We start from the raw sequence: 26,998 nt of genomic DNA, 5'->3' as shown, positions 1-26,998 counted from the left end.
GTATGTTTTCTCATTATGGAATAAAGCATGCGTGTATCGTATGCATGGGAAACGTGATGAATGGGTGTTCTACATTATGGAAAGTGTTTTTTTGGGGGGGGTTTTAATCAGACATGCTGCTTCGTGATTCTTTACCCGTCTGAATGAGTGTGCAATTATTCACTTCCCCTCATGGATTTAAAAGGAAAGGACTGGTGTAAGAATATGATGTAATACTCTCTCTGGCTCATGCTTATGTCAATCCAATGTGCAGACTGGTAGAACGGTGAAGAATTGACATGCAGGGTAGGTGTCAGCATTAAAGCACCTAGAGTTGGAACCGAAGTATGGCAGCGATTGAGTATTTTGGGGTTGCCCGACGATTATGATCACTTGCCCCCAAAATGTTTAGTAGCTATTTTCACCGACACACAGTGGAGGAACCAGAGAGTCCAGACTACTGTAATTCTTTGTATTTTGGTTGTTGTAAGTTAAAATAAATGACCTGCCCAATGGGGCAACTGCTCAGGTCACTTGCCCCGGGCATAATGGCAACCCTTAATCTCAATCCCTGTATGGACTTGAATACTTTTTCCTGATATAATTGTGAGCAATGATCAGCTGACAAAACAATTTCGGTGTATCGCTGATCAGTTACAGCACTCTGTGTCGCTGGCCAACCATTTGAAATATGTTTGAACTTGCAGTTGCTGTATTTGTTCTTGTTCCACACTTCAGTTTGTCTCTTTGTACATTTTCCAGCTGTTTTACAGTCATTACAAGTGACATAACTATGTTCAGACATGTTAGTGTTCTCACTTGATGTTTGTGCATTTTCCAGAATACTACAGATCAATGATATTTCTATTCCAAATCAGTGGAAATTATTTTTGTTGTTGATGGCAAGTAACTTGCTGCACACAATCTAATTTGTCAGGAATGTTGTCAGGAAACTGTGTTCTAGTATTAGCTTGTACGCCAGCTGTTGGTCTTTTTTGAATTGTCTGCCCTTTCCAAGCAGCTGCATTATTATATAAAAATTCCCCATTTGAATTCAGCTTGTGGTTTTGTACTGTGCTGCACATCTACCATTATTTCAACACAATCAGTCTCTTTCTTTTGTCGCTTAATAGCCCTGACATCCCGACTCAAGAAGCAGTGCTTTCGACTCATCAGAAAAATACCCTTTGTTGGCGCGACAGTAAGTTTCAAGCGGTTATTGTGTTCCTCTATTCCACAGATGTGCTCTGACTCTTCCTTGTCTGGCGCGGTATGAGTCACTCACTGATGACTTGAGTGTCGGCATGCGGGGAGGGGGGTGGGAGGGTGAGACCTTTGACGCAGTTTACATCATGGACTTGTGATAATGTTGGGTTACTGTTGGTCATTTACAGAATGACTAAAACTATTTGGATTTAATAGGCTACACTTTAATCCGATGGTTACATCTAAATTTACATTATATAAGTTGAGTGCTGTCTAGCCACAAACATATTTGGATAGCATGCCAGGAAGATCTGGGCGATCACCTATACTTTCACAACTAGCTAGTTGATTGCTTTCATATATTTTCAATATTTCCGAGAACACTTTTAGATAAGTTGTGAACGCCAGAGTGTTGTAGCCTAAACACTCTCCTCAATGCCACTCCTCTTTGGGAATGGTTTGTGTTGTCTGAGCGGTGATGTGTGTAATGTAACTAACTCGGTGTCTCTTTGTAACAGATCCAGAACCAGCTGAAAAAGGCCCTGGCTGACATGTCTCTCAGTCTTTGCACACTGAAGGAGGGCATGAGCTACACTAAACAGCTGCCTGAACAAGGGCTTAGCCAAGTTCAAGTTCTAGACAGGATCAGAGAGTATCAAACACTGAGTAAGTGGCTGAGAGTTGTCCCAGAGCAGTTTCTGGAGCTTATTTTTCTACATTCTGTCTTTGTAGCCTATAGGACTGTTGACTTACTGCCCTGTATATATGGTATTGACTATATCCTAGAAAACAAAATGCAGAGTAAGATGCATTGGTATGTTCTAGACTGTTTTTGTTGAGAAATAATATAATGCAATATAATGGCTTATTACGGAGCAAATGACCTAACGTGCCTTTTTGTATTGGCTACTTCTGGCAAAATAAATGTGACAAATGTTTTGACAAGTGTGGCTGCTGCACAGGGTGTTTTTAGTATTGGTTTTATTTGTAGGGAAAGTTGTGAAATTATAATATATATACGGTAGTCATTTCCTGAGGTATTGCTGTTGTCTGCTCTTCACAGATGAAGTGGATTGGGAGAAAGGACGAGTTTCAGGCGCAGTGTACTGGGGAGATCAGACACTTACCAAACTTTTGGTGAAGGTATGTCTAGTCCACAAAACAACAGTCTTTGTTTTGTCTTGAATTCTTTGAATGAACAATCAAGTTTAACATCTGTGTGTAGTGTTTTGAGTAATACATTTTTTTATTTAAAGCTCATTCTACAGTCTGAATATCCCTTGTTTATATGACAAATCTCATCGCTTAGTGATTCCCTTCTTATATTCCTCCTTTTGTTTCTAGGTGTATGGAGACTTTGCATGGAGCAACCCACTTCACCCAGACCTCTTTCCCGGTGTGAGGAAGATGGAGGCAGAGATTGTGAGAATGGCGTGTACCCTCTTCAACGGTGGGCCCAACTCTTGTGGCACAGTGAGTTTACCTTCAGTACTCCCACAAGACTCACTGACCTAGGGTTTGGGAAATGTTCTTCTCAAGAGAATAATCAAAACGTATGCACCAGCATATTTTGAACACTGATTGCTGCTGCTGTTTCTGCTTTGTCCAGGTCACCTCCGGAGGAACTGAAAGCATATTGATGGCATGCAAGGCGTACAGAGACATGGCCTATGAGCGGGGTGTGAAACATCCTGAAATGTAAGTTCACTGTCAAAATATAGCCCCAGATTATTTCTATTCTTGGCACACCAGATGGGTAAAATGGCGCCGGAGAGGATGGCTGACGTTTTACGTGGCCTCAGCCAATAGTTTTTTTTGTTCATTTATTTGCGTTGTTTAACTTATTTTTAAAACTTATTTTGTACATAATGTTGCCGCTACCGTCCGTCTCTTATGACCGAAAATAACTTCTAGACATCAGGACTGCGATTACTCACCACGGACTAACAGAATCCTCTTTTTCCTTTCACGACTCTGACGAGCCCATGCGAAGGATACTCTGCTTCCTCGGGAACAGGCCCCGATCTCCGTAATCTGCATGAAGAGGAGGCGGAGAAAGGGGGGGCGATGGTCTGGCTGCCTTCTGAGAATTCTTAATCGATCGAATAAACCCCACTTCCCTCCATTCTGCTAGCAAACGTGCAATCTTTGGACAATAAAATTGACGAGTTGCGTGGAAGACTAAACTACCAACGGGACATTAAAAACTGTAACATCTTATGCTTCACGGAGTCGTGGCTGAATGACGACACTATCAACATACAGCTGGCTGGTGATACGATGTAGTGGCAGGATTAAACAGCGGCATCTGGTAAGACAAGGGGCAGCGGTCTATGTATTTTTGTAAACAACAGCTGGTGTACAATATCTAAGGAAGTCTCGAGATATTGCTCGCCTGAGGTAGAGTATCTCATAAGCTGTAGACCACACTACCTACTGGGAGAGTTTGTAGCTGTTTACATACCACCACAGTCAGAGGCTGGCACTAGGGCAGCATTGAATGAGCTGTATTCCGCCATAAGCAAACAAGACCACGCTCACCGAGAGGCGGCACTCCTAGTAGCTGGGGAATTTAATGCAGGGAAACCTAAATCAGTTTTTACCAAATTTCTATCAGTATGTTAAATGTGCAACCAGAGGAAAAATAACTCTGGACCACCTATACTCCACAAACACAACGCATACAAAGCTCTCCCTCGCCCTCGCCCTCCATTTGGCAAATCAGACCACAATTCTAACCTCCTGATTCCTGTTTACAAGCAAAAATTAAAGCAGGAAGCACCAGTGATGAGATCAATAAAAAAGTGGTCAGAGGAAGCAGATGCTAAGCTACAGGGCTGTTTTGCTATCACAGACTGGAATATGTTCTGGGATTCCTCCGATGGCATTGAGGAGTACACCATCAGTCATTGGCTTCATCAATAAGTATTATGTATTATTTCTTACATTGTTACCCCAGGAAATCTAAAGTATTATTACATACAGCCGGAATAACCAGTCTGTCCAGTCTCTTGACAACAAGGTAGACGAAATTTGAGCAAGGGTGGCCCTCCAGAGAGACATCAGAGATTCAGAACATTCTCTCTTTCACAGAAACATTGCTCACTCAGGATATGTTATCAGAGTCAGTATAGCCATCCGGTTTATTCACGTATTGCGCCGACAGAAACAAACAACTCTCTGGTAAGAAGAAGGACGGAGGTGTATGTCTTATGATTCAACTCATAGTGTGATCATAACAACATACAGGAACTCAAGTCCTTTTGTTCACCTGACCTAGAATTCCTTACAATCAAATGCCGAACTCATTATCAACCAAGAGAATTCTCTTCGATTATAGCCACAGCCGTGTATATCCCCCCCAAGCAGATACCTCGACGGCCCTGAAAGAACTTCACTGGACTCTATGTAAACTGGAAACCATATATCCTGAGACTGCATTTATTGAAGATGGGGATTTTAACTAAACTAATCTGAAATCAAGGCTCCCTAAATGTTATCAGCATGTCGAATGCGCGACTCGAGCTGGCAGCATTCTGGGTTATTGCTACTCTAACTTCCGCGATGCATACAAAGCCCTCCCCCGCCCTCCTTTCGACAGATCTGACCACGACTCCAGTTTGTTGCTACCAGCCTATAGACAGAAACTCAAACAGGAAACGCCCATGCTCAGGTCTGTTCAACGATGGTTCGACCAATTTAATTCCACGCTTCAGGATTGCTTCGATCACGTGGACTGGGAATTGTTCCAGATAGCCTCAGACAACAACAATGATGTATACGCTGACTCGGTGAGCGAGTTTATTAGTAAGTGCATCGATGATGTTGTATCCACGGTGACTATTAAAACCTTCCCTAACAAGAAACCGTGGATTCATGGCAGCATTCGTGCAAAACTGAAAGCGCGAACCACTGCTTTTAATCATGGCAAGGCGACCGGAAACATGACCAAATACAAACAGTGTAGCTATTCCCTCCGCAAGACAATCAAACAAGCTAAGTGTCAGTATAGAGACAAAGTAGAGTCGCAATTCAACGGTTCAAACGGGAGACGTATGTGGCAGGGTCTACAGTCACACGGATTACTAAAAGAAAACCAGCACTGTCGCAGACACTGACGCCTTGCTCCCAGACAAATTCAACAACTCCTTTGCTCGCTTTGATGACAATACAGTGCTACTGACACGGCCCGCTACCAAAACCCGTGGGCTCTCCTTCACCGTGGCCAACGTGAGTAAAACATTTAAACGTGTTAACCCTCGCAAGGGTGCTGGCCCAGACGGCATCCCTAGCCGCATCCTCAGTGCAAGCACAGACCATCTGGCTGGTGTGTTTAGACATATTCAATCAATCCCTATCCCAGTCTGCTGTGCCCACATGCTTCAAGAGGGCCACCATTGTTCCTGTCCCCAAGAAATCTAAGTTAACTGAGCTAAACATCTATCGCCCTGTAGCACTCACTTCTGTCATCAGGAAGTGCGTTGATATGATCCTTGACTAGTCTCTCATCTCCACCCTACCTGATACTCTAGACCCACTCCAATTTGCCTACCGCCCCAATAGGTCCACAGACGACGCAATCGCAATCACACTGCCCTAACCCATCTGGACAAGAGGGTCCATGTTAAAATGCTGTTTATTGACTACAGCTCAGCATTTAACACCATAGTACCCTCAACTCGTCATTAAGCTCGAGACCCTGGGTCTCGACCCCGCCCTGTGCAACTGGGTCCTGGACTTTCTGATGAACCACCCCCAGGTGATGAGGGTAGGAAACATCTCCACCCTGCTGATCCTCAACACTGGGGCCCAACAAGGGTGCGTTCTCAGCCCTCTCCTGTACTCCCTGTTCACCCATGACTGCGTGGCCAAGTACGCCTCCAAATCAATCATCAAGTTTGCAGACGACACTACAGTGGTAGGCTTGATTACCAACAACGACGAGATGGCTTACGGGGACGAGGTGAGGGCCCTCGGAGTGTGGTGTCAGGAAAATAACCTCACACTCAACGTCAACAAAACAAAGGAGATGATTGTGGACTTCAGGAAACAGCAGAGGGAGCACCCCCCTATCCACATCGACTGGACAGTAGTGGAGAAGGTGGAAAGTTTTTAAGTTCCTCGGCGTACACATCACAGACAAATTGAAATGGTCCACCCACACAGACAGTGTTGTGAAGAAGGCTCAACAGCACCTCTTCAATCTTAGGAGGCTGAAGAAATTTGGCTTTTCACCAAAAACCCTCACAAACATTTACAGATGCACAATCGAGAGCATCCTGTCGTGATGTATCACCGCCTGGCACGGCAACTGCTCCGCCCTCAACTGTAAGGCTCTCCAGAGGGTAGTACGGTCTGCACAATGCATCACCATGGGGCAAACTACCTGCCCTCCAGGGCACCAACATCACCCGATGGTACAGGAAGGCCAAAAAGAATATCAAGGACAACAACCACCCGAGCCACTGCCAGTTCACCCCACTATCATCCAGAAGGCGAGGGCAGTACAAGTACATCAAAGCTGGGACCGAGAAGCTGTTTTCCAGTCTCTATCTCAAGGCCATCAGACTGTTAAACAGCCATCACTAACATTGAGTGGCTGCTGCCAACATACTGACTCAAATCTCTAGCCACTTTAATAATTAATCATTTGATGTAATGTATCACTAGTCACTTTAAACAATGGCACGTTATATAATGATTACACAAGCTAAACTACTTCTATGCTCGCTTCGAGGCAAATCACACTGTAACATGCATGAGAGCACCAGCTGTTCCGGAAGACTGTGTGATCATGCTCTACGCAGCCGATGTGAGGAAGACCTTTAAACAGGTCAACATTCAAAAGGACCACAGGGCCAGACGGATTACCAGGACGTGTACTGTGAGCATGTGCTGACCAACTGGCAAGTGTCTTCACTGACATTTTCAACTTCTCCTTGTCCGAGTCTGTAATACCAACATGTTTCAAGCAGACCACCATAGTCCCTGCCTAAACGACTACCGACCCGTAGCACTCACGTCTGTAGCCATGAAGTGCTTTGAAAGGCTGGTCATGGCTCACATCAACATCATCATCCCAGAAACCCTAGACCCACTCCAATTTGCATACCGCCCCAACAGATCCACAGATGATACAATCTACATTGCACGCCACACCTTCCTTTCCCACCGGACAAAAGGAACACCTATGTGAGAATGCTATTCATTGACTACAGCTCAGCGTTCAACGCCATAGTGCCCTCAAAGCTCAGGTCCCTGGGATTAAACACCTCCCTCTGCAACTGGAACCTGGACTTTCAGATGGGCCGCTCCCCAGGTGGTAAGGGTAGGTAACAATGCATCCGCTACGCTGATCCTCAACACTGGGGCCCCACAGGGGTGCGTGCTCAGTCCACTCATGTACTCCCTGTTCGCTCATGACTGCATGGCCAGACTCAACTCCAACACCATCAATAAGTTTGCTGATGACACAACAGTGGTAGGCCTGATTACCGACAACGATGAGACCAGCCTATAGGGAGGAGGTCAGAGACCTGGCCGTGTGGTGCCTGGACAACAACCTCTCCCTCAACGTGAACAAGACAAAGGAGATGATTGTGGACTACAGGAAAAAGAGGACCGTGCACGCCCCCATTCTCATCGACTGGGCTGCAGTGGATCAGGTTGAGAGCTTCAAGTTCCTTGGTGTCCACATCACCAACAAACTAACATGGTCCAAGCACACGGAAGACAGGCACACCAAGACAAAACCTATTCCCCCTTAGGAGACTGAAAATATTTTGCATGAGTCCTCAGATCCTCAAAAGGTTCTACAACTGCACCATCAAGAGCATCCTGACTGGTTGCATCACTGCCTGGTATGGCAACTGCTCGGCCGCCGACCGCAAGGCACTACAGAGGGTAGTGCAAACGGGCCAGTACATCACTGGGGCCAAGCTTCCTGCCATCCAGGACCTCTATACCAGGCTGTTTCAGAGGAAGGCCCTAAAAATTGTCAGACTCCAACCACCCTAGTCATAGACTGTTCTCTCTGCTACCGCACGGCAAACGGTACCGGAGCGCCAAGTCTAGGTCCAAGAGACTTCTAAACAGCTTCTACCCCCAAGCCATAAGACTCCTGAACATCTAGTCAAACGGCTACCCAGACTATTTGCTGTGCCCCCTCACCCCCTCTTTACACCCCTGCTACTCTCTGTTGTTATCTATGCATAGACACTTTAATAACTCTACCTACATGTACATACTACCTCAAATAACCGGTGCCCCCGCACATTGACTCTGTATCAGTCGGAAGTTTACGTACACCTTAGCCAAATACATATAAACTCAGTTTTTCACAATTCCTGACATTTAATCTTAGTAAAAATACCCTGTCTTAGGTCAGTTAGGATCACCACTTTATTTTAATGTGAAATGTCCGAATAATAGTAGAGAGAATGATTTTATTTAAGCTTTTATTTCTTTCATCACAGTCCCAGTGGGTCAGAAGTTTGCATACACTCAATTAGTATTTGGTAGCATTGCCTTTTTAAATTGTTTAACTTGGGTCAAACGTTTCGGGTAGCCTTCCACAAGCTTCCCACAATAAGTTGGGTGAATTTTGGCCCATTCCTCTGGACAGCGCTGGTGTAGCTGTGTCAGGTTTGTAGGCCTCCTTGCTCGCACACGCTTTTCAGTTCTGCCCACACATTTTCTAAGTGGATTGAGGTCAGGGTTTTGTGATGGCCTCGCCAATACCTTGACTTTCTTGTCCTTAAGCCATTTTGTCACAACTTTGTAAGTATGCTTGGGGTCATTGTCCATTTGGAAGACCCATTTGTGACCAAGCTTGAACTTCCTGACTGATGTCTTGAGATGTTGCTTCAAAATATCCACATCATTTTCCTTCCTCATGACGCTATCTATTTTGTGAAGTATACCAGTCCCTCCTGCAGCAAAGCACCCCCACAACATGATGCTGCCACCCCCGTGCTTTACAGTTGGGATGGTGTTCTTCGGCTTGCAAGCATCCCCCTTTTTCCTCCAAACATAACGATGGTCATTTTGGCCAAACAGTTCTATTTTTGTTTCATCAGACCAGAGGACATTTCTCCAAAAAGTACGATCTTTGTCCCCATGTGCAGTTGCAAACCGTAGTCTGGCTTTTTTTATGGGGGTTTTGGAGCGATGGCTTCTTCCTTGCTGAGTGGCCTTTCAGGTTATGTCGCTATAGGACTTGTTTTACTGTGGATATAGATACTTTTGTACCTGTTTCTTCCAGCATCTTCACAAGGTCCTTTGCTGTTGTTCTTGGATTGATTTGCACTTTTCGCACCACAGTACGTTCATTTCTAAGAGACCGAACGCGTCTCCTTCCTGAGCGATTAGACGGCTGCGTGGTCCCATGATGTTTATACTTGCATACTATTGTTTGTACAGATAAACGTGGTACCTTCAGGCGTTTTGAAATTGCTCCCAAGGATGAACCAAATCAAATCAAATCTAATTTTATTTGTCACATACACATGGTTAGCAGATGTTAATGTGAGTGTAGCGAAATGCTTGTGCTTCTAGTTCCGACAATGCAGTAATAACCAACAAGTAACCTAACTAACAATTCCAAAACTACTGTTTTATACACAGTGTAAGGGGATAAAGAATATGTACATAAAGATATATGAATGAGTGATGGTACAGAGCAGCATAGGAAAGATACAGTAGATGGTATCGAGTACAGTATATACATATGAGATGAGCATGTAAACAAAGTGGCACAGTTAAAGTGGCTAGTGATACATGTACTACACAAGGATGCAGTAGATGATATAGAGTACAGCACATACGTATACATATGAGATTAATAATGTAGGGTATGTAAACACTATATTGGGTAGCATTGTTTAAAGTGGCTAGTGATATATTTTACATCATTTCCCATCAATTCCCATTATTAAAGTGGCTGGGAATAACACCAGAGGTCTACAATTTGTTTTCTGAGGTCTTGGCTGATTTTCTTTTGATTTTCCCATGATGTCAAGCAAAGAGGCACTGAGTTTGAAGGTAGACCATGAAATACATCCACGGGTACACCTCCAATTGACTCAAATGATGTCAATAAGCCTATCAGAAGCTTCTAATGCCATTACCTAATTTTCTGGAATTTTCCAAGCTGTTTAAAGGTTCAGTCAACTTACTGTATGTAAACTTCTGACCCACTGGAATTGTGATATCATGAAATAATCTGTATGTAAAGAATTGTTGGAAAAGTACTTGTCATGCACAAAGTAGATGTGCTAACCGACTTGGCAAAACTATAGTTTGTTTACAAGAAATCTGTGGAGTGGTTGAAAATCAAGGTTTAATGACTCCAACCTAAGTGTATGTAAACTTCCGACTTCAACTGTATAGTCTCGCTATTGTTATTTCGCTGCTGCTCTTTAATTACTTGTTACTTTTATCTCTTATTCTTATCTTAAATGTTTTGAATCTGCAATGTTGATTAGGGGCTTGTTAGTAAGCTTTTCACTGTAAGGTCTACCTACACCTGTTGTATTCGGCTCATGTGACTAATAACATTTGATTTGGTCTCAGAACAAGCTTGATTTGCATGCTCAATGTTTGCTGTCTCATAAAATGGTGATTGTGGCTGTATATACGGGTTATATCGCCTGTGAAATGCATTTTTATACGGTACAGGGAATAATCTGTGCTGTATTTCCTCCCCTAATTTTGCAGTGTTGCACCAGTCAGTGTTCATGCAGCCTTTGACAAAGCAGCAAACTACTTTGGAATGAAGCTTGTTCACATCCCCTTGGACAAGAAGACCTTGAAAGTGGATGTTAAGGTGCAAATATTTATTTTGTTCCTATACTAATGGTTAGTCCAAATAATAACTTGACTGGAAAGTCAGGTCTGCATACACAAAAGGTCAGAGTAAATGTAGGTTGGTTGGTTTACAAATTCCCAATTGTAACTGGTAGCCTTGACCCCAGCCTACTTTAGGTAACAAGAATACGGTGTGATGTCTTGCAACGTGACACTACTTTAACTAATGACTGTCACTGCCGTGACTGACTGGGGAACTCTTCCTCTGTTTGGACTGTTTTAAGATGACAATTTCAGACATGACAATAGTTACAGGTATCGTCACAGCCCTATTTTATTATTATTTTTTTTTGCATCTATTTTTTCCATGGCAAGAATGAAAACACAAAGCAGACTGAACTTTTTGGTCCTTTTAAAAAAAAACTGCAAACCTAAAATATTGTGCTTGGAAAAATAAATGAATGTCACTCTGGATGACAACGTAATGATGTTTGTTTCCAGAATTAGGGCTGTTTTCCTAAAGAAGTTCAATCTGCTTCGTGTTTTGTTTCCTTGCCAGTATCGCAATACTGGTGTCGTCCCGGGCCTACAAAAAACATGGTGGCAACAATGACATTAGAATGACTGGTTCTTACTGAGGGTGGATGAGACTTATCATCGCCATAATCATTTGTCTTAAAGCAATATCACGATTCCTTTTAACTCCTGATAACTCCTAGTTGTTTTGTATAGGCTATGAGGCGAGCCATCAACAAGAACACAGCCATGCTGGTATGCTCCGCACCCCAGTTCCCCCATGGAATCATTGATCCTATTGAGGAAGTAGGAAAGGTAAAGCGTCTCATTGTTATCTACTTCTCATTCTAAGTCATCTAAGTCATGGAAAAATGTATTTTAAAAACGGGTAATTCTTACATTAAGTGTCTTGTGTACCTGTGTAGTAACAATGTTGTTCCATAGTACTTTACCTGAAATGACCTAATCCATCACACATGGTGTTTTTCAGCTGGCTGTAAAGTACAACCTCCCTCTGCATGTGGATGCTTGTTTGGGAGGGTTTCTAATAGTTTTCATGGCCAAAGCCAATTACCCACTGGCTCCCTTTGACTTCAGGGTAAAGGGTGTGACCAGCATCTCTGCAGACACACACAAGGTAAGAACAGGGTGTGGATCTCAGACAGTCTTACCTAACATTTTCTCCCTCTTGCTTTTCAATCATAAGATGCTCATTGTTTCATAAACATCTCGTTTTTTTTGGTTGTTGTGTTGACTGGTTGTTGTTGTTGACTAATTTATAGTTTTTTTTTTATATACCTCTACTCCAGTACGGCTTTGCCCCCAAAGGTTCATCAGTGATCCTCTATAGTGACAAAAAGTACAGGCATTACCAGTATTTTGTGGCTCCAGACTGGCAGGGGGGCATCTATGCATCCCCATCAGTGGCAGGTTCTCGGCCAGGCGGTATCATCGCAGCGTGCTGGGCCACCATGATGTACATGGGAGAGGATGGCTACATAAAGACTACTAAGAAGATCATTGACACTGCACGAACTATCAAGACAGAGTAAGAGACCCATCTTTTACTGTAGACATTATAGGCCTTGATTTTCGGCTTTTTCTGTTAAAAAACCTCTTAAGGATCGCCTAAAATGACACACCCAAATCTAACTGCCTTTAGCTTAAGACCTGAAGCAAGTATTTGCATATTCTTGATAACATTTTGAAAGGAAGCACTTTGAATTTTGGAGAAATGTGAAATGAATGTAGGAGAATATAACACATTAGATCTGGTAAAAGATAATACAAAAGAAAAAAAAATGTTTTGTTTGTACTATGATCATTGAAATGCAAGAGAAAAGCCATAATGCATTATTCCATCCCAGTCGCAATTTAGTTTTTGGCCACTAGGTGGCAGCACTGTAAGTGCAAAGTTTTAGACTGATCTAATGAAGCATTGCATTTCTGTTCAAAATTTTGTATCAAGACTGCCCAATGTGCCTAATTTGGTTTATTAATACATTTTCAAGTTCATAGCTGTACACTCTCCTCAAACAATAGCATGGTATTATTTAATTGTAATTGCCACTGAAAATTGGACAATGCAGTTAGATTAACAAGAATTTAAGCTTTCTGCCAATTTCAGTCCTTGGAAATGTTCTTGGAAATGTTCTTGTTACTTACAACCTCATGCTAATTGCATTAGCCTACATTAACTCTACCGTCCCAAGGTCGGGACACTGATCCTGTGGAGGTTTTAACCAGATTTGGATATGTGGTAAAGCAAAACTTTTATAGGTACAATCAGAAACATTATGCTTGTTTTTATTTCATCAAGTTTGCTTGTTTGATTTGCTTTCTGTTGGTTCCTAAACCGTCTTTTAATTTACAACAGGCCCAGAATATTGTTAGATTTCACTGTTTCTAAGAGCTCTTTGTAAGCAAATGGAGATCAATGTTTTTGGATAGGATAAATATTTGAGGTGTGTTGGTTTTGTTTATTTCTGGATAGAATCCGTAAGATAAATGGAGTGTTTGTGTTTGGAGACCCTGAAGTGTCCGTGGTGGCAATAGGCTCTGACGTCTTCGACATTTTCCGTTTATCCAATGCACTGACGTCAAAGGGTTGGAATCTCAACACGCTACAGTATCCATCCAGGTATGTTTCCCTAAACTTTTTTCACATCTTTGAAAATCAGTCATACTTCTCAATTATAATGTATACCTTTTTCATAGAATATTAACTATGCACTGTATGCTGAGGTAATACCAGAAAACAAAGTCACGATGTGGACAAAATATCTAATTGCGATTTCTTTGGGCCGGATATGGCGAACACTTGGGTGAAAACTTGGTAATTCCATCAGACATAGTGAAAACAATTGTCGGGGTGGAGAACATCACTTCTAACATGAGATCGTGTGAATGAATACACAAGCAAATGAAACAAATATTTTCCAACGTTGTAATAGGCTAGATAGGATTATTCCACCTACATATTAACAAACGTAAATGTTTAACGTGGTCATCCAAATATAGTGCGCTGTAAGCGCAGCACTTATTCGTGAATGAATGAGGAGTTCCTATTTTACCATTGCGTTCTTAAATAACCTAAATTAACCGTAGGCTGCCGATGAAATAGGTAGCTTGTGATTGTGTAATTATGTATATGTAGGCTTATCAAATGTCAAAGTGTCTTAAACATATAACACGTAGCCTACCGATGGCAAGGTGAATCCTGTCCAAAACATTGGAGTCTGGTCCAGTAAATCAATGTGACATGTTTCAACTTCTCCCTTATTTTTGTTGTACAGTGTAGGATTCTTGTATCTCCTGTCCAGCTTGTTTATCATCTTCTTGGAGCTGTCTTTGCGGAATGTGTAAATAGGAGCCTTTGGCTAGGGGATAGCCTGCGGGATGTTTTTTTTTAATGTAGGACGTTACACTTGAAAACACATAGGCAATCAATGCCTGTTTACGGTAGGTGGCTGAGGGGCTTTGCTGCTGTCTGGCACTTTTTTTTTCAGTGGTGTAAACTACTTAAGTAAAAATACTTTGAAGTACTACTTAAGTAGTTTTTTTGGGTATCTGTAATTGACTATTTATATATATTTTTTACAACCTTTACTCCACTACATTCCTAAAGAAAATGTATGTACTTTTTACTCCATTAGGGCTGTCCCCGACAAAGAAAATCATTGGTCGACCAAGAGTCAGTCATCTGTTTTTTTTTTAAATTTTAAATATGTGTTTTTCCATGTATAGACACATCCTATGTGTTTTAATCAAATCAACTATATGCACTGCGCTTAGGGCTGTTACCGTATTACTGCCACACCAGCAGTTATGAGTCAGTTAAATTCCACGTGACCGTTGAGTCACGGTAATCTCCTCTTATACAATCAGGACATGCGTTGAGAGTACCCAACTCGCCAATGGCCTGGTACTCAGGGGCTCTATTGTCCTTCTAACCACTCTGACATTAATGCAATTCAAACAAACATTTATCAAAACAGTATTGTGCTTTTAAAACTCACCTCACTGTCATTGATCAATTTGAAGAAAGAAGTTCAACAACAGGTTGAAACGGAGTCGAACATGGTCGTTGTGGATGTTGTTTCAAAGCCTAACAATGAATTGAAATGAACAGCGCTTTCTAAGGTGATGATTAATTCCAAACACTCATACACATATTCAAGCATATGCATAGGCTATGTATGAGCCCTGAATTAAAATAATGATTGTGAAGCTCGTTATACAATACAAATCCTACCACATACTACGCACTGCAGAAAAACTATTTGGACAGTGTAAACAACACTACATGAATTAGGTAATAGCAGAGAGGCTGTTTTAATGGGGTGGGGTGGGGTGGGGGAGTGTAAAGCCTTTATTACAGCATAGCAAAAATGTAAAAAGCAGGGTGGCCAGCTCTAGGAAGAGTCTTGGCGGTTCCAATCTTCTTCCATTTAAGAATGATGGAGACCACTGTGTTCTTGGGATCTTTCAATGCTGCAGATATGTTTTGGTACCCTTCCCCAGATCTGTGTCTCGACACAATCCTGTCTCAGAGCTCTACGGATAATTCCTTTGACCTCATGACTTGGTTTTTGCTATGACATGCCCTGTCAACTGTGGGACCTTATATAGACAGGTGTGTGCCTTTCCAAATCATGTCCAATCAATTGAATTTACCACAGGTGGACTCCAATCAAGTTGTAGAAACATCTCATGGATGATCAATGGAAACAGGATTCACCTGAGCTCAATGTTGAGTCTCATAGCAAAGGGTCTGAAATCTTATGTAAAGCTAGTTCAGTTTTTTTTTTTTTATACTAAATTTGCTAAAATTTCGAAACTTTTTTTTTTTGCTTTGTCATTATGGATTATTGTGTGTAGATTTCTGAGAAAAAAATATTTTTAATCTCATTTTAGAAGTAGGCTGTAAAATTTGGAAAAAGGCATAGTGCCTTCGGAATGTATTCAGACCCCTTGACTTTTGCTGTGAAGAGCCCGAATCACTAGATCATTTATTCTGGTATTGCCCCTATAAAGCGTGTTTCTGGTCACAGGTTCAGGAATGGTTAAAAAAAATCACAAAACTAACCTTACAAATAGCAGTGTTGGGCGAATTTGGAAAGCCATAGTCGATCAATAATATAATAATACTCATACTAAACACTTTCATCTTTTAGCTCACAATCTGTGGATACTATGCGATTAGAAAGGTTCAGAATTCATGTAAAACATCACAATTGAAAAAATGTCACGTGGAAACCAAACGAGGATGGTCTACTGTGATAGGTGGGATGGCCTGAGGTTGATGGGTGGGATTAAATGTTTGGTAATGTATTATTGTCATGTGAGAAAGGCCAGTGCCTGCTGCACCCCACCCACCTTGCAGTCTGAGTAGAGGCAACCATAAACCTGGAGGTTTTATGTCATTTTGAGGCATATCTTGTTTCAAAACTTTTTTTTCTTTTTATTTATTTTTATTTTTATTTCACCTTTATTTAACCAGGTAGCCTAGTTGAGAACAAGTTCTCATTTGCAACTGCGACCTGGCCAAGATAAGGCATAGCAGTGTGAACAGACAACACAGAGTTACACATGGAGTAAACAATTAACAAGTCAATAACACAGTAGAAAAAAGGGGAGTCTATATATACATTGTGTGCAAAAGGCATGAGAAGGTAGGCAAATAATTACAATTATGCAGATTAACACTGGAGTGATAAATGATCAGATGGTTATGTACAGGTAAAGATATTGGTGTGCAAAAGAGCAGAAAAATAAATAAATAAAAACAGTATGGGGATGAGGTGGGTGAAAATGGGTGGGCTATTTACCAGTAGACTATGTACAGCTGCAGCGATCGGTTAGCTGCTCAGATAGCAGATGTTTGAAGTTGGTGAGGGAGATAAAAGTCTCCAACTTCAGCGATTTTTGCAATTCGTTCCAGTCACAGGCAGCAGAGAACTGGAACGAAAGGCGGCCAAATGAGGTGTTGGCTTTAGGGATGATCAGTGAGATACACCTGCTGGAGCGCGTGCTACGGATGGGTGTTGCCATCGTAACCAGTGAACTGAGATAAGGCGGAGCTTTACCTAGCATGGACTTGTAGATGACCTGGAGCCAGTGGGTCTGGCGACAAATATGTAGCGAGGGCCAGCCGACTAGAGCATACAAGTCGCAGTGGTGGGTGGTATAAGGTGCTTTAGTGACAAAACGGATGGCACTGTGATAAACTGCATCCAGTTTGCTGAGTAGAGTGTTGGAAGCAATTTTGTAGATGACATCGCCGAAGTCGAGGATCGGTAGGATAGTCAGTTTTACTAGGGTAAGTTTGGCGGCGTGAGTGAAGGAGTCTTTGTTGCGGAATAGAAAGCCGACTCTTGATTTGATTTTCGATTGGAGATGTTTGATATGGGTCTGGAAGGAGAGTTTAGAGTCAAGCCAGACACCTAGGTACTTATAGATGTCCACATATTCAAGGTCGGAACCATCCAGGGTGGTGATGCTGGTCAGGCGTGCGGGTGCAGGCAGCGAACGGTTGAAAAGCATGCATTTGGTTTTACTAGCGTTTAAGAGCAGTTGGAGGCCACGGAAGGAGTGCTGTATGGCATTGAAGCTCGTTTGGAGGTTAGATAGCACAGTGTCCAAGGACGGGCCGGAAGTATATAGAATGGTGTCGTCTGCGTAGAGGTGGATCAGGGAATCGCCCGCAGCATGAGAAACATCATTGATATATACAGAGAAAAGAGTCGGCCCGAGAATTGAACCCTGTGGCACCCCCATAGAGACTGCCAGAGGACCGGACAGAATGCCCTCCGATTTGACACACTGAACTCTGTCTGCAAAGTAATTGGTGAACCAGGCAAGGCAGTCATCCGAAAAACCGAGGCTACTGAGTCTGCCGATAAGAATACGGTGATTGACAGAGTCGAAAGCCTTGGCAAGGTCTATGAAGACGGCTGCACAGTACTGTCTTTTATCGATGGCGGTTATGATATCGTTTAGTACCTTGAGCGTGGCTGAGGTACACCCGTGACCGGCTCGGAAACCAGATTGCACAGCGGAGAAGGTACGGTGGGATTCGAGATGGTCAGTGACCTGTTTGTTGACTTGGCTTTCGAAGACCTTAGATAGGCAGGGCAGGATGGATATAGGTCTGTAACAGTTTGGGTCCAGGGTGTCGCCCCCTTTGAAGAGGGGGATGACTGCGGCGGCTTTCCAATCCTTGGGGATCTCAGACGATATGAAAGAGAGGTTGAACAGGCTGGTAATAGGGGTTGCGACAATGGCGGCGGATAGTTTCAGGAATAGAGGGTCCAGATTGTCAAGCCCAGCTGATTTGTACGGGTCCAGGTTTTGCAGCTCTTTCAGAACATCTGCTATCTGGATTTGGGTAAAGGAGAACCTGGAGAGGCTTGGGCGAGTAGCTGCGGGGGGGGGGGGGGGGAGCTGTTGGCCGAGGTTAGAGTAGCCAGGCGGAAGGCATGGCCAGCCGTTGAGAAATGCTTGTTGAAGTTTTCGATAATCATGGATTTATCGGTGGTGACCGTGTTACCTAGCCTCAGTGCAGTGGGCAGCTGGGAGGAGGTGCTCTTGTTCTCCATGGACTTCACAGTGTCCCAGAACTTTTTGGAGTTGGAGCTACAGGATGCAAACTTCTGCCTGAAGAAGTTGGCTTTAGCTTTCCTGACTGACTGTGTGTATTGGTTCCTGACTTCCCTGAACAGTTGCATATCGCGGGGACTATTTGATGTTATTGCAGTCCGCCACAGGATGTTTTTGTGCTGGTCGAGGGCAGTCAGGTCTGGAGTGAACCAGGGGCTATATCTGTTCTTAGTTCTGCATTTTTTGAACGGAGCATGCTTATCTAAAATGGTGAGGAAGTTACTTTTAAAGAAAGACCAGGCATCCTCAATTGACGGGATGAGGTCAATGTCCTTCCAGGATACCCGGGCCAGGTCGATTTAGAAAGGCCTGCTCACAGAAGCGTTTTAGGGAGCGTTTGACAGTGATGAGGGGTGGTCGTTTGACTGCGGCTCCGTAGCGGATACAGGCAATGAGGCAGTGATCGCTGAGATCCTGGTTGAAGACAGCGGAGGTGTATTTGGAGGGCCAGTTGGTCAGGATGACGTCTATGAGGGTGCCCTTGTTTACAGAGTTAGGGTTGTACCTGGTGGGTTCCTTGATGATTTGAGTGAGATTGAGGGCATCTAGCTTAGATTGTAGGACTGCCGGGGTGTTAAGCATATCCCAGTTTAGGTCACCTAACAGAACAAACTCTGAAGCTAGATGGGGGGCGATCAATTCACAAATGGTGTCCAGGGCACAGCTGGGAGCTGAGGGGGGTCGGTAGCAGGCGGCAACAGTGAGAGACTTATTTCTGGAGAGAGTAATTTTCAAAATTAGTAGTTCGAACTGTTTGGGTATGGACCTGGAAAGTATGACATTACTTTGCAGGCTATCTCTGCAGTAGACTGCAACTCCTCCCCCTTTGGCAGTTCTATCTTGACGGAAGATGTTATAGTTGGGTATGGAAATCTCAGAATTTTTGGTGGCCTTCCTGAGCCAGGATTCAGACACGGCAAGGACATCAGGGTTAGCAGAGTGTGCTAGAGCAGTGAGTAAGACAAACTTAGGGAGGAGGCTTCTGATGTTGACATGCATGAAACCAAGGCTTTTTCGATCACAGAAGTCAACAAATGAGGGTGCCTGGGGACATGCAGGGCCTGGGTTTACCTCCACATCACCCGCGGAACAGAGAAGGAGTAGTATGAGGGTGCGGCTGAAGGCTATCAAAACTGGTCGCCTAGGGCGTTGGGGACAGAGAATAAGAGGAGCAGGTTTCTGGGCATGGTAGAATATATTCAGGGCATAATGCGCAAACAGGGGTATGGTGGGGTGCGGGTACAGCGGAGGTAAGCCCAGGCACTGGGTGATGATGAGAGAGGTTGTATCTCTGGACATGCTGGTTGTAATGGGTGAGGTCACCGCATGTGTGGGGGGTGGGACAAAGGAGGTATCAGGGGTATAAAGAGTGGAACTAGGGGCTCCATTGTAAACTAAAACAATGATAACTAACCTGCACAACAGTATACAAGGCATATTGACATTTGAGAGAGACATACAGCGAGGCATACAGTAATCACAGGTGTTGAATTGGGAGAGCTAGCTAAAACAGTAGGTGAGACAACAACAGCTAATCAGCTAGCACAACAACAGCAGGTAGAATGGCGATTGACTAGGCAGAGGGGGGGTCGGATTAACTACACACAGAGCCTGAGTGCGGCTGGGGCCGACAGATAAAACATAAACAAGCAGAATGGATTACCGTGATTAATGGACAGTCCAGCATGCATCAGCTATGTAGCCAAGTGATCAGTGTCCAGGGGGCAGCGGTGGATGGGGCAGGGAAGCTGGACTGGCGAGTGTTATCCAGGTTAGAAAACTAACAATGACTAAATAGCTTGTAGCCAGTTAGCTGGTTAGCTTCTGGAGGTTCTTGAGTGTGTTCTAAAAATTTAAAAATAATAGCGGTTCCGTATCACATTGGGTGAGGCAGGTTACCGGAAGGTATAAACAAATTAAAAATCGAAAAGGGATAGAAAGTAAATATGGGTTCAGTGAGTGTTTGGGACGCGGCGATTCAGACGGTTAGCAGGTCTGTGCTAACAAGCTAACAGTTAGTAGGTCGGTGCTAAACACGGTAGCAGTTAGCGGACCGGGCTAAACAAGCTAGCAGTTAGCAGGCCGAATTTGCAAGCAAGGAGATAGCAAGGGCTAGAGAGTTAGCCTTTGGGGGACGTCGCGATGGGGTGAGTCTGTTTATTCCTCTTCATGCGGTGACATCGATGGACCGGTCGTGGGTCCGGATATTGTAGCCCAGGAGCTCAAAATGTTCCGTTTGCGGTGGGAATCCGGGGATGATAAATAAAAATAAAAAATAGGTCCGTTATGCTCTGGTTAGAGTCGCGTTGTTCGAACTGGCGAGAGCTTTCCGAGCTAAAGGTTAGCTGATGACCGGTTAGCTGAAGACCGCTAGCAATGTTTTGCTGACTGAATAGCTGGTAGTTGGCTAGCTTCAGTTGAGGGGTTCCAGATCCGAAGTAAATATAAATACTTTAGGAAAAATAGCTACGTTGGGTGAGGCGGGTTGCAGGAGAGTATTTAGAAGAAGTTGAGGTTCAGCAAAATGTTTTAAAAGATATGCGAAGAAAAAAACGAAAACAAACAATATATACAAGGGACACGACACGACAACACGTCCTACTGCTACGCCATCTTGGAACCAACAGGCGAAGACACAATCTTAGTCATATTAGCAACCCATGCTAGTTGTTGCATCTTTAGATCTCCCCTCGTTCTTATTTTCGAATGGATATTTCCATCTGTCTCATGAAACCGCTTGCATGTGCAGTTAGCTTTTTAGAACGGTGTGTTCCCGCTAATTTAATTTTGGAACATTTGCGCATAGCCTACTGCCGTGTGTGCATTGCTGCCGTTCTATTGTGAAGAAATCATATATATATGTATGTGTACAGATTCAAAATTCATAGAACATACTATCTTCCCAGAACTGTCCCAGAGTCTGTCTGAACTGTCCCAGACATTTTATTTTTTTGTGCGTCCCCGGGACGACCTTCATTTTGTGCCCTGTCTACATACCCAGAAAGAAAGCACATTGTTCGATCCTTTGTCTCTCTAACTGTTAGACAATTATTTGCTGTGTTGGCTCTAGTAATGATTGGTAAGACTGGCGGCGGTCAGGACACAACGAACGAGGCAAACGAATTATGAGGGAAAAGGATGTAGCTAGCTAGTGCTAGTTAATTAGTTTGTTGTTCTCACATCACTTGTTATGACTGCCTGCTGCAGCGCTATCTCAACAGTGTTGACTGTGCTCAACACACACACCCCACCGCTCCTCCCCCTCCCTCCCCACCACACTCTCACACTCACTCACTCACTCACTCACTCACTCACTCAGCAACAGCCTGCCTCACTGCCTGATAGTCATCAGTAGCAGGTCACAGTGAAATTTATATATTTTTAAGAGAAATGCAATGGCGGCCACGGTGCAATTTAGAAGTAGCCCAAAAATCTGCAAACCCGCAACCAATACATATTCACCCGTGACCTCGTTTTCAAAGTAGCCCAATTCTGCATGCCATGCATGAGAGAGAGAGAGAGGTCTCTTGTGATTGGTCAGCATCCTCTGTGCATGTAGAGGGAATGAACGGAGTCTAGCGAATCTCATCGGAGTAGTCTAGTGTCAAAGAAAGGAGAGAAATCACAGCCTCTTGAGATATGCACATTTCAATATCGCAATTTGGATCGGAATTTGATTAATCATGCAGCCCTACCACAGGCACCATTTTGAGTAATGTTTTAAGTACTTTTGTGTCTCTTTAAACAACATTCTCTCTGTCCCACCGCAGCATCCATATCTGTTGTACAGTGCTGCACACACAGGAAGGTGTGGCCAAACAGTTTATCAGTGAGGTCAAAGAGCAGGTGGCTCTCATTTTGAAGAACCCCAATGAGAAGACCACTGGAATGGTGAGTGTTAATGCTGACTCCATTACCTGGAATAAACTTCCCAGCAGTGCACCAATGCTCTAATAGAAAATATCAATCATGTAAGATTATTTTTGGAGATTTAATATTCACACTTAAAATGAGAGAAAAAAAAACGTTTTATTTTTTTTATGTTCTCTAAAGTGGCTTCGCTTGCAAACATATTTGTTATATATTTTAATTTGCAAACGTATTGGATACATGGCTCTACATTCATAAATGTTCATGTTCTAGGGAGCGATCTATGGCATGGCCCAGTCCATCCCTGACAGATCCATGGTGACAGAGATCTCCTGCGGTTTCCTGGACTGCCTCTACAGCACAGAGGAGCCAAGGTCCTCTCAGCCCCAGAAGAGCCATATAAATGGCAACAGCAACGGCAAGGCCCACTGAGTAGTTTGGCTGTGGCCTGGACACACACCTGGGTCATATTCATTAGGGCACGCAATGGAAAGCGTTGTAAAACGTTTTGCATCGGAAAAAGAAAATAAGTGTTTGTTGTTAGACAAGTTCAAGTAGTTCCTCCCTGTTTTAGTGTGTTTCCTTCCGTTTGGTGCCTAATGAACACAGCCCTGCTTACCAGCCTGCTTCACCTCTGGTCCACCCATTGAATCACTCAACAGTTGCCTTATCTTGCCCACCTTTAATCTATCCACACACCCTTTCAGATATCTTCAGAAGCACAAGCCATTGTTTTTAGCTACCGAGGCATTTTTCAAACATATGGAAAGTGAAAGCACACATGTAAAATATGTAGAATAGCAGCTCAAGCCATTCAGATAAAGTTATGTATGGTTTTGAGAGAGAATTTAAAAAATATATATAATATAAATTAGTTTAAAAAAAAATTATATAGAGCACTCGACGACGGTTTAATTCAAGTGGTAATTTCAATGTCTGTTCTGTCTCGAGATTTTCTGCTTCAGTTAGATGCTATGAACTCTTTAATTTACAATATCCTGCTATCTCTCTCGCATAATTGTCTCGTTCTATAGTGGTGATTGAAAATACTCTAGATAGAAAATGTTTTCATAGAAGAACATTTTAGCCTCCAAGTAATGTTTGGTCGAGAGCAAGACCACAATCATAAGTCAGGGAGGACCCCTCTACTGCCCCCTACCAGAAAACACGATATACTTCTCAATACTCATGTTCCAGGTACTTACAACAGTGATTTTATTCTGTCTCTGTTCAAATAATCTACAACAAGTAACAGTTTTCACTGAAAATCATTAATTTCCTAGTGAAATAAATAATGACCCAATGAATAGTAATGACTGATAGAGGAGCAATCATATCTGCATGGATTTCTATGGACAACAAACTTGAGTCATTTTTAAGACTTGAGCTCCTTTTGAATTTAGCACAATACTTTCCTAGCCACTTATTGTACTATAGTGCATATATACATGTATTTCTAGTTGTCGTCCGTCTGTGGCTAATTGCATGTTTCAGTAATAATTCAGGCAGCAGGAAACCCCAGCTGCTGTAGTACACTACCTAGTATACTGTGCACCGCCAATATGTTAAGAATCTGAGACTTTACAATCCTTTGATTTGACCACATATTCATTACCCCTTTCTATTTGAGTCGATGGTTTAGCCGTGAATGGAATGGTTTAACCTAGAATTGATCTCAAGGAACGGAAAACAACTTATTTCGGCATCTTTTATAGGCTGTTTTAAGTCTCCAACTCAGATTTAATAATTTTTTTAATGTGTTCTTGTATTAAAATAATCAACTTATCTTCTAATTTTATCTACCTCAGTTTCTGTTCAATGCAAATGTGTTGCTTGTTCACCCAGTAACATCGTTATAGGGCTAAAGACACCACATATGAAAAACTGAGACAGGCTTTTCCTATGTAAGGTTTAAACATTTCAGACTAAACTGTTATGGCATTTGATCAACTGCAAACTGTTCTGAAAAGCAATGCTACTGGGATCAAACTGTTTGCAAAAAAAAACCCACACCCCTACTGTACACTTGGTAGGACACCCCAAAAATCCTTTGATCTTTCCCAAGTGCTTTCACGTTAGTGTTTGTAGTCAAACTTTAAGTACATATCAGTTGTTTTCTTTCCATGTCTGTGTCGTAGATGTTTTCCCTTTCTGGAGTCATAAGGAGGGAAATAGTCTGATAAGAATGTTATGATGATATGATGACTTTTAGCCTCGTCCTGGTGTATCATTAAGCATTGACTATGTGACCACTGCTTTTTCTTTTATTTTTTATCACAAATTGTCTCGTGTCTTTCTTTTTTTCTTTTCTTCAACCATTGTGTTTTTCTTTTTGACTGCAGGGCAAGCACTAGTTTGTTGGGGGTCAATTCTGGTCTTCGAGGGCTGCAGTTTCTAGTTTGTTCTTTTGATTTTCTAGCGCCACTGCTTGATTATGTAGCACGAACGAAAACCAATGGACAGGGTGGCCCTCAAAAAGGCACACAGTTGTCAGACCTGACGACGGATTTATCCTGTGGTTTCTATTTTTCGGTGGAGCCGTCAATGGGGAAACATCCACTAATATTTTGTGACATTTCAATAGCCAGGAGATTATTTTCAATTGCAATAGAAACATGTCCTTTATGAAAATTATTGTGGTAGTATTAGTACATGAGAAATTGCTGCTTAGTGATTACCCTACCATATAATCTGTAACTTGTACAGTGAGAATTGGGTCAGCTTCACAAAATGTGCCTGTGAAAATCTGAACGAAGCACCTTGCCCTCTAGAATGTATGGTAGATCATGCCTTTCTGTTGTTGCATGGGCATAATTGTAACAGCATTAGGCATTTACCTGTATGCCTTTTTATAGGTTAGATTGACGAGTGCTATTGGGTAACGCCAATGAATAGATCCATAAAAATATATTTATGTATCTCTAAGGAAATGTAGATTATATTTGTATGTATCGATCAGCCTCAGGGATTTGGCTTCATAACATCGAGTTCAGTAAGGTCCAGTTCTCTTTTATACTGTACATGTAAGTGTTGTTCATTTGAAATAATATCATTAAATGTTTTTTTAAAATATAGTGGCATGAGTTTGTAGCTATCTCTTGAGCTGAGCATAATAAAAAAAATAATACTAGTCATCTTTTTTATATACTGTATAAAACTCATTTAAAACATTTTTTGCCTGAGGTTGCTAAATCACTACATCCACCCCTAACTATTGTGTAATTGTTTGCTATCCTTCATTACTCCAGAGGAAACACCTTTTGAAAGCATTTGTTGGCCTTGACTACACCTTTTATCAGCATAACAATTGATTCAAAAATACTTTCAGCACACCGGAAGCTAAGCGACATACCATTTTCAATAATACCACAACAGCTGTTCCATTTGTTGTTTTTAGATAAATATATTCAATCTGATGAAACCTTGTTTATCATCTTGTGATTTCTAGGAGGGGTGAAATATTCTGTGGCTGACCCCATTTATCTGTAGGCCACTTTTGACAAGTGAATAAAGACACACTGGTTATTCAGACATTTATTTGCCACTTACTAGACAGAGGAAAACCATTTGAGACAAATGGTAGCCACAAGTAGGTTAGACAGACTGACAACAAAACGCAGTGTTTATGTTGCCACTATAATTTTAGATAATGACGAATGAACAACAGTTCGTAGTCAGAGCTAGAGTCATATTACGTACCTTTTTTTGATGCTTTTTATTTTAGAGCACTTGATCCGCTCAGCTGGGGATAGAGGAATGTTTCATTTACTGTGGGTTACGAAATTGACACTTGATAAAGATGAGCAATAATGACTGAATAAAATAAATACTGAGCAATATTGTATGCTCAAAAAAATGTGGGGAATTATATTAATTTATACTACTACAATTGCTCAGATTTTGTTTAACAATTAATACTCTTTCTTCAAAAAGGTAAGGGTCAAAATTATTGACACCCCTACAGATTCTTATAAATTAAAGTAGTCAAGTTTAGCATTTGGTCCCATATTCCTAGCACACATGACGACTACATGAAGCTTGTGACTGCAATCTTGTTGGATGCATTTGCAGTTTGTTTTGGTTGGGTTTCAGATTATTTGAATGGTAAATAATGTATTGTGTCATGAATTACATTGTAAATAAGAATAGAATGTTTCTAAACACTTCTGCATTAATGTGGATGCTACCATGATTACAGGTCATGCTGAATGAATCTTGAATAATGAGTGAGGAAGTTAGAGGGTCAAAGATCATACCCTCCAAGACATGCTAACCTCTCACCTTTACCAATAACGGGAGGTTAGCATGTCTTGTGGATATGATCTTTGAACCCCTGCAACTTTCTCACTCATTATTTACAATTCCTTCAGGATTATTGACATGACTGTAGAAGTGTCTAAGAAATAAAACAAAATCTATTTTTCTGAGCAATTGTATGAGTATAAAATAATTTCCCAAT

General features: G+C 42.3%; 1 protein-coding gene across 2 annotated transcripts in view; it reads left to right on the top strand.

The window, feature by feature from the left end:
* LOC139409464 (sphingosine-1-phosphate lyase 1) overlaps window positions 1-25,613 on the top strand; it is a 38,145-nt gene extending 12,532 nt beyond the window's left edge. Inside the window, exons 3-14 of one of the 2 annotated variants that reach the window (XM_071154644.1) lie at window positions 1,113-1,180; window positions 1,704-1,851; window positions 2,249-2,328; window positions 2,530-2,658; window positions 2,795-2,883; window positions 10,903-11,011; window positions 11,725-11,823; window positions 11,999-12,145; window positions 12,318-12,556; window positions 13,502-13,648; window positions 22,440-22,560; window positions 22,813-25,613. In XM_071154644.1, the coding sequence (XP_071010745.1) occupies window positions 1,113-1,180; window positions 1,704-1,851; window positions 2,249-2,328; window positions 2,530-2,658; window positions 2,795-2,883; window positions 10,903-11,011; window positions 11,725-11,823; window positions 11,999-12,145; window positions 12,318-12,556; window positions 13,502-13,648; window positions 22,440-22,560; window positions 22,813-22,971 (1,535 nt within the window). In that variant the 3' untranslated portion in view covers window positions 22,972-25,613. The remainder of the gene's footprint in view (window positions 1-1,112; window positions 1,181-1,703; window positions 1,852-2,248; window positions 2,329-2,529; window positions 2,659-2,794; window positions 2,884-10,902; window positions 11,012-11,724; window positions 11,824-11,998; window positions 12,146-12,317; window positions 12,557-13,501; window positions 13,649-22,439; window positions 22,561-22,812) is intronic. The other variant, XM_071154653.1, reaches the window with a different exon arrangement.
* The last annotated feature ends 1,385 nt before the right edge of the window (window positions 25,614-26,998 follow it).

Source organism: Oncorhynchus clarkii, chromosome 1 (assembly GCF_045791955.1).
Source record: "Oncorhynchus clarkii lewisi isolate Uvic-CL-2024 chromosome 1, UVic_Ocla_1.0, whole genome shotgun sequence".
NCBI classification, from domain to species: Eukaryota; Metazoa; Chordata; class Actinopteri; order Salmoniformes; family Salmonidae; genus Oncorhynchus; species Oncorhynchus clarkii.
The sequence above is the reverse complement of the archived record's forward strand: the minus strand, read 5'-3'. Positions and strand labels throughout refer to the sequence as shown.